Source organism: Macaca mulatta, chromosome 3 (assembly GCF_049350105.2).
Source record: "Macaca mulatta isolate MMU2019108-1 chromosome 3, T2T-MMU8v2.0, whole genome shotgun sequence".
Lineage (NCBI taxonomy): Eukaryota > Metazoa > Chordata > Mammalia > Primates > Cercopithecidae > Macaca > Macaca mulatta.
In genome coordinates this window covers 175553226-175561686 of record NC_133408.1, presented here as the reverse complement: position 1 = coordinate 175561686, position 8461 = coordinate 175553226, and the positions used below count along the sequence as shown (strand labels likewise).

Here is an 8461-nt window from a genome sequence, read left to right as displayed (position 1 = left end):
TTCTGCGGAATCAGCAAGCCCCCGCTGTGACCAATCAAGAGCGGCCTCGGCGAGAGAAATTAACTCTTTCTTTTCAATTTGCTGATTGGCTTTGAGGAGTGGGCGGAGCTACTGCCTCTGTCCCAGCTTCCCATTGGTGGATGAAAGTTAAAGGTGGGCCTCCAGTAAGTTTTTGTCCTTTGATAAAAAGGAATGTCGTGGGGACTTTTCTTTTCTGCTTTGGAGGCCCAGGCTCAAGGCAAATTATAAGTAGGGAACCAATCTGAGGGAAAGACATGTGAACAGAGTTAAGATACCAGGTCCTGGGAGCGACCAGCAGCCCCACCTGAAGTCCGCCTGCAACTCTGACAAGCTCAGGTGCTTGTTTTAAGGAAAGGGGCTACTAGATTCTTACGAACAGGGAGCCTAGGTAGGAGATGAAACAAGGACTCCCCAAAATAGGTCATCAGAGGGAGGAAAACTGATGGAGAGCACAATATGCTCTGAGCGTTTTTCATGTTTTTAAGCTTTTAAATGATTTCTTCAAGGCCGAGCAGCAGCAGCAAAGGTGTGGTTTAATGGATTAAGAGGGTTTTTGCTGACACCTAGAATGAAGTTACTCTATTACTAATCAAGCCGAGAGAAGGCCCACTATGCCCCCGTTTATCATCCTTTCCCAGTTCCTTTTTGCTGGTCACAAAACGATGCTCATCAATCCCACCTAAAGCAGGAGGCCGGGAGCCCAGCCTCTTGCAGAAACAGCGAGGGTATAACTGCCCTCCAGTTCTGCCCCCAAGACGAAGGAGGACTCTTGGAAGCCAAGAAAGGTTTAAGAAGTCTCTCTGGATAGAGAGCAGTGCCCAGGGAGGAAGCCCTTCGCCGGCAGAGCGGGGTCCGAGGACGAGCTGGAGAGGACAGCGGCGCGATGGGCCTGCTGCAGGGCCTGCTCCGAGCCCGGAAGCTGCTGCTGGTCGTCTGCGTCCCGCTCCTGCTGCTGCCTCTGCCCGTCCTCCACCCCAGCAGCGTGAGTACCGACCTGCGCCCGCCGGGGATCAGGGAGTCAGTGGGAGGGCAAAGAGGGGAGGTCGATGGGGAACATGGGGTGCTCAGGCAGTCCCTCAAAGTGGCTTGTGGTGGGTTTAAAGAGATGGAAGGGTTTTTCTGGAGGAAACCAAGATACCTTCTTCCTAAAAGCTGTCATGTTCATCTCCTATCCCAGTCCCAGTGCCCCAACCCCATGGCCTCCACCAGGGGTCAGGACAGAGTAGGGGCCTTGGCAGAAGTGACTGATGGATGTTGCACCAAGCAGCAGGCCAGCCCGCCCCAGCAGCCAGGGCCAGCGACACCCATGCAAACGACATGGTGCATCTGTGTTTGTCGGGAATTCACCTGGGACCCTGGTTATCTGAGAGCCCCTGGAGACACAGAAAGAGCTCCCAACAGTGGCACTGAGGAGAAGGCTGGGGGAGGAAGAGAACGGTGGAGCCAGTCTGTGGTCTGTGGTGGCATCCTGGTGGGCTTCGATGACCACAGTTGAAGCTCTAATCCCGAAGGCTTCTATCAGCTTTAGGGAATGAATGAGTAGAGAAGGAAGGAAAGAAGAGCTTGGCAGGCTGCCCCAGTCCCATGCATGTGGCCTTGAATTATTTGTGTCTTCTGTGTTTTCTTCTCTGTGCCCTTGAAGGACAGACAAAAAGTGGCACGATAAAAAAGAGATAAGAGCCCTCAAACTCTACCCCGTGAGCTCATTCCTCACCTGGTTTGTGTGAACAGAGGAACCTGAGCTCTGGCTCCGCATCCAGCTTGACTGTCACACCCTCCCCGTGGTCACCTGCTTCCCTTCCCTTCCTTCCGCTGTTCTCTTCCTCCTGTCTGTGGCTTGTCCCCGTCCTGCAGCTGGCACTGCCCTGGAGACTTTAGGAAAAGTAAGCTAAAACAGGTTAATCACGTTTGTAGGAGGGGGAGTAATTCTTCTACTCTGCTCCTTAAGTAACTTGGTAACCAAGATTAAGTTAAAAAGTTAAACAGAAGGGATTAGGATGGCTCTTCTCAAAAACAAACTGGCTTAAATCTTTCATAGAATAAATACTCCAGAGTGCCAGGGAGATGCCAATTAAAACTGGGCTGGGATTAGCAGACAGTGATTGCTGCTGACATTTTTCCTGGACTGTTCCCCAGTCAATTTTCTGCTTTGTCCAAATGGGTCTGATTTTTTTTCTTTTTGTGTCTTTTCTTGTTTTTGTTTTTTCTCAATGTCAGGTTGATATAAGGGACTATTACCAAGGGACATATTAGCCTCCTCTCCTAAGCAGTATCAGGAAACTCTCATATCTCCTGGTTGAGTCAGCCCCACCTTTGGGGACCTTGGCCACAGCCCACAGAAGGCACAGACTAGGTGCCCAGCAGGTAGAGTGTCTTTCATCCATCTGTCACCCCTTTCATCAAACTTTTTTTTTGTAGACGCAGAGTCTCACTCTGTCACCCAGTCTGGGGTGCGGTGGCACAATCATAGCTCACTGCAGAGCTCCTGGGGTTAAGCAATCCTCGTGCCTCAGCCTCCGGAGTAGCTGGGACTACAGGCAAGCAAGCACCACCACATGCAGCTAATTAAAAAATTTAAAAAATTTTTTTCTTTTTTGTAGAAATGGAGGCTTCACCATGTTTCCCAGGCTGGTCTCAAACTCGTGGTCTGATGTGATCCTCCCACAATGTTGAGATTACAGGTGTGAGCTACCATGCCTGGCCTGCCTCAAACTTTTGGATTCTGATATTGAACCCTTAAAATTCCAAATAGATGTGCTTGCCCTGGGCTGGAGTTGAGAGCAGTGATGCAGTACCTGGACAGGAGCTCCTGGCCTGCAGTTTTGATAGTTCTTCTAAGCGACAAGCCTCAGCTACATTTTAGGAGGAGTCAAAATGACCTTCCCCCTTTTTCTTGCCCAGCTCTCTAAAACTAGAGGTCCAGACACTATTTATCATGTTATAGAAGAAGAGGGTACAAGAGAGGGCATCCATAACTAAGCCCTTCCTCAGTGCCCCCAGTGGGATAAAAGTTGCATCTCAACCACCCAAGCTAAATTTTTTTAAAAGGTGCCCCCAGTCGTTCATGGTAACAGATAACAGACTTTAACCTCCTTCCAGTGAAGTTGGAGTGGGATATCACTGGAGTGGTCAAACTGCATGGAAAACGAGCAGTTCCATGCCTAAGTTAGTAGCTGACTAGGAAACGTCCTACATAGGGAAATGCCACTTTCAAACTCTTTCCTCTACTTGTAAACAGAAACCAAAAAATAGTAGATAGCACTGTCCCTTGAAGACATTGTCTGAATACTCACCAATCCCCAACCCCCACACACCTGTTTATAAGGAACCAGTGGTGTTGATAAAGAGCCTGGGGGTTGCAGAATATTCTCTCCAGATGAGCGAGACCTGACAGCCAGCAGAGAAGTCCAGTGCAGTTTAGCCCACGTGAATTGAGCCACCTGCTAGACATGGGATAGGCGCCGGGGACATGGGACTCCTTGTAAGCAAACTTTGCAGTATTTTTGGTTGTCTGAATACAAGCTTACCTCCTGAATTTTGGGAAGGTTTAGAAGTGGAAAAATGAAGTTTATGGAGATTCCATGGGTGAAATAAGTGGAAACTATACGGAAAGACTCTCTAAAGGTGTCTCTTGTCCATTCTTCTACTCTAAGGAAAATGCAGGTAAAAAATGATAGTAATCAATCCTGTCCTTACTACTGCTGGGTGAAGGTGGCCTGATGACTTACTTCCTCCAGCAACCTAGTCGCATGTCTAATAATATTTACAACCAAAATGTTTGCCTTATTTTACCCAAATTCTCCTAAAGGTGCCCGGCAGAAGGAAAGTCCTCTCTCTTTCTTTCTCTCTCTCTCTCCTCTTTTTTTTTTTTTTTTTTTTTTCGAGACAGAGTCTCACTCTGTCACCCAGGCTCTAGAGCGCAGTGGCGCAATCTTGGCTCACTGCAACCTCTGCCTCCCGGGTTCAAGGCATTCTCCTGCCTCAGCCTCCTGAGTAGCTAGGATTACAGGCATGTGCCACCACATCTGGCTAATTTTTTTGTATTTTTAGTAGAGACAGTTTCGCCATGTTGGCCAGACTGGTCTCGAACTCCTGACCTCAAGTGATCCACCCACCTCAGCCTCCCAAAGTGCTGGGATTACAGGCTCCTTTCCTCTTTCTCCTTTCCCTTTCTCCCCACCTTCTCTCCCCACCTCCTTCCCCTTAACTTATAACTTGTAGCCCTGTAATGACCAGATCAAGAAAGACTAAGGGTTCCAGGGAGAAATAAGGGGCCCCAGTGAGGGGCAGACATTTTGTCTCTCAACTCTTTCTCTTCAACTGGAATTAAGATCTGCCACTCTGTCTCTTTCCCAGAAAAGAGACGAGAACACGTGGGCTTGAACTCGTTTAGGTAGTTTTATTTCTATAGCAAACAGGGTATTTCTCTAAATTGAATTCGTTTCCAAGTGGAGCCTTTTTTTTTTTTTTTTTTTTTTTCCCACCATTGGTTCTGTTGTCTTATCAGCACTTCCAAAAGTTTTATCTTCCCTCTGATCTTTTGGCCCCAGAGAACATCTCAGTGGGGAGCTACAGTCAACAATCATTGGGCCCAGTTCCCATTTCTCAAACCCCAATCCCATAATCCACGAATGTCAGGAGAGCAAAGGTCCTTGCCAGCCCAGCTGATTTAATCACTCCTGCTGCCCCTCACTGATACAGCGACCTTTTGTAACTTTTATGCAAGAGTTTGAGGACGCGTGTTCTGAACTCAAGGGGCGATAAACAGCAAGATTTGTCGGGTTCCTTGATCAGCAGCCAGCCTCAGGGCAAGTCAGACACGAGTCCTGGTGGTTTAGAACTATGTAAAAATTGAGGTGCCCACAGCCAACTTGGATTTTCTATAAATGGTATTCCGAGTCACGGAGCTCGGTGATGTTCCCATTAACAAGGCCCTTGAACTGTAGCCTCTCCCTAGAGCAAGCTAGTAACCTGTCATAACAGCCTTCATCAGCGCAATTCAGGGCCATCAGCATGACTAGAGGGTAAGCTGCTGGAGGGCTGGCTTTTGATAAGAATGTTGTACTTCATTACCCTGTGCACCCTGTGCACCCCTGGGTTGTCCAGCCAGCAAAGTGAGTGGGCTATGGAAAATGTCGGTGAATTTCCAGGCTTCCCCTTCCAGATAGATGGCTGTCTTTAGTCTTTGTAGATGGATGTTTCCATGGGGTCAGGCAGGTAGAATGGAGTCCAAGAGCAATGAGAACCAGACCCTGGTTAGGGCAGTGGCTCTCAATCAGGGATCATTTTACCTCCCCAAGGGACATTTGACAATGTCTAGAGACGGTTTTTTGGTTGTCACAATGGAGGAAGTGCTACTGGCATTTAGTGGGTAGAGACCAAGGATGCTGCTCCTTTACAGTGCACAGGACAGCCCCCTGCAACAAGAAACTATGTGGCCCTAAATGTCAGTAGTGCCAAGGCTGAGAAACACTGAGTTAGGAGCTGATGCTTCTTCATCCAAAATGAGAGTCCCATGCTCAGGATCGCTGCCTTCCTCCTCTCCCAGGGAAGGGAGCTCCTTATTAACTCGTACAGAGACCTTTGGGTGAAGGATCAATCTCTAGACGCAAAACATGATAGAACCTCAGATCCAAAACTGAAGGGGGAATGGTCAACCAGTTCTTGCCTAACAATTTATTTGATTAAAATTTACTACTGAATCAAGTTGTTTCAGCAAATAGTCTAAAACAGGGGGATTTAACTTTGTTTATTCATTTTTAAAGCAGTAAAGACTTTTTTTTTTCCAAATGAAATTTCACATGTAATGTTTGTATATGAATCAAATGAGAACAAAGCTACTCCATTTGGGATGAGGCTAGAGAGGGGGTCCAGATTCCAAGTCTTGCTCATCTCCCTGGGATATTCTTGAGACACACCCAAGATGCCCAGGGCTGCAAGAGCACAGTCCAGAAACCACCTTTTGGATTGTTTGTAAATCTCACTTCTTACTGATCCACTTCTCTTCAGTCAGGCGCACACCAATGCCACATATCTTCATATCTTAGGCACATGAGTCAAATTCAGGATGGCTGATCTCAGAGCTTACATGTGAACTAACTGTCCTTTTTTCTTTCTTTCTTTTTTTCCCGGAGACAGCATCGCACTCTGTAGTCCTGTAGTCCCAGGCTGGAGTGCAGTGGCACATGACCATAGCTCACTGCATGCAGCCTAAAGCCCCTGGGCTCAAGTGATCCTCCGGCCTCAGCCTCCCAAGTAGCCGGGACTACAGGCCTGTGCCACCACACCTGGCTAATTTATCTTTTATTTTTTAGAGATGGGGTCTTGCTGTATATTGCCCAGGCTGGTCTCAAACTCCTGGGCTCAAGTGATCCTCCCACCTTGGCCTCCCAAAGTGCTGGGATTACAAGTGTGAGCCCCAGTCCCAACCGCACGCAGTGATTCCTATCTCCAACTACCCCAAGAACTTCTACTACCCAGTCAACTTAACACCAGTTACATCCCAGTTCAAGTTAAAGCTTTGAACTCCACTTGTATGGTTTTGTAATCATGGGTCTGGTCACTGCAGTTGAGTTCAATCTCCACCTTGGCAGTTTCCAGAACCCTCAGAGCTGCCTGGCTACACACCAGTGCAAACCACGCGCCAGGCATCGGTCCCCCAAGGAGCAGCCAGAATGTCACCCACCAAAGGATGGACTCACCATGTATTCACCATGCTCGCCTGCCAGTCCGGCTTTGGTCCCAGGGCTGTATGCTTGTACCTGCATTAGAGTCCGAGTACCTGCTGCTTCGATGTCAGGGTTGCATCCAGATGCTCAGTGGCAGTGACTATTCCTGCTATTCCGGTGAATGACTGCCCCTTTCCTTCCCTCGCAGGAGGCCTCGTGTGCTTACGTGCTGATCGTGACTGCTGTGTACTGGGTGTCGGAGGCAGTGCCTCTGGGAGCTGCAGCCCTGGTGCCGGCCTTCCTCTACCCATTCTTCGGAGTCCTCCGATCCAATGAGGTTAGACCACTTGTAGCCCCACCCCCCTGCCTGGGTCCCTGCAGGGCCCCTGAAAGAGAGCCTCCAATGAAGGGAGATTCACTCAGCACTTGAGGATGAGGGGGCCTTGTCACCCACTGGAATGACCGCTTAACACTGAGCCTTGGCATCTGCAGTTCTAGACCCTGAATTCCTCTCCTTCCACCCATAATCCTCATCTCCTTCAAACTGGCTCAAAACTTGCCTCTTTCAGGAAGCCTTGCTTGATTAAACACATCCAGTTGCTCCCTCGGTCTGAAACCTTTTAGGAGCTGTGTGATTGATGCCGAAAACTCAGCTGCTGTTGACCTTTTTCAGTCTCTGGATGTCTGTTTCGATGATAAGCACACAAAGGCAGGAATCCGACCTCCCATTTTGGGGGCATCTCATTAGAAAGCTGAGCCTGTATCCAGTAGGTGCTCAATGAATGTTTGTTACAGAGAGACTTACCATGTTTCCCTCAGCCCTGACAATGTTTTCATCCACCCCTCCAAAAAACAACATTTCTGTTTCTTCTCCCCCAACTTAAGTTACCGCATGTTCTTTCTTTGCGCCTTCCCTAGAGTGAGCCCTCTCCACTCACTGTCTGTGGCATTCTCAAAAGCTCAAATGGAAATTGTCAGCAGGAAGCCCAGGTTGTGGCAAAATTTCAGAGCAAATATTTAAGCCTGCCATGAGTAGGGAAAAAGAAACAAAACAAAACAGCCAGAACCTGGGAGCAAAATGAATGATGATCTCATTCAGCAACACCTGGTTCCATTTGAACTGTCTCATTATTCACACCTGGTCTCTGCTTAGGGTTTCTGATGAAAAAGCCTGAATCGTAGAGACGGGGGTAAGGTTAGGGGCAGAGGCACAGAAGGAAGACAAAAGGAAGCTCATGTTTGAATGCCTACTAAGCGCCAGGCACTCTATCAGAAGTGCTCCATTTGTTATGTAATACTCCCAAGAGCTCTACAAGGCACATGCTAGTATTTCCATTTTACAGCTAAGCTCAGAGAATTAAGAGACTCACCCCAAATCACAAAGCTGAAAGTAGCAGAATGAGATTCAAACCTGTAACTATTAGATTTCAAAGTGTATACACTTGATCACTACACCATAAGCAAAAGACTCCATAAAGTGGTATGTGGCTTCATGGCACTGTGAACACATGGAGTTATTACTAAGAACTGTGAGTCTTTCGCTTCTGTGATATGAGGAAGAACGGAGCTGGGCCTATGGATGCTTTAATAGGCAACAGAACTTTCCAAAAGTAGAATTAGGCAATTCTCCAACAGTTGTATTTGACTGCAAATGAACACTTTGTCTTTCTACTGGATAGATTTAACTGACTAGTTTTTTGTTTGCTTTTAGGTTCCTTTTCTTTCTTTCTCTCTCTCTCCCCACCCCCCCTTCCCCTGTCTCTCTCTCTCTC

The 8461-nt window shown here is 47.9% G+C and overlaps 1 protein-coding gene across 2 annotated transcripts in view; it reads left to right on the top strand.

Moving 5' to 3' along the window:
- Nucleotides 1-214: 214 nt before the first annotated feature.
- SLC13A4 (solute carrier family 13 member 4) overlaps nt 215-8461 on the top strand; it is a 46375-nt gene continuing 38128 nt past the window's right edge. For both annotated transcript variants that reach the window (XM_015134980.3, XM_015134979.3), the window contains exons 1-2: nt 215-1003; nt 6898-7026. In XM_015134980.3, the coding sequence (XP_014990466.3) occupies nt 905-1003; nt 6898-7026 (228 nt within the window). In that variant the 5' untranslated portion in view covers nt 215-904. The remainder of the gene's footprint in view (nt 1004-6897; nt 7027-8461) is intronic.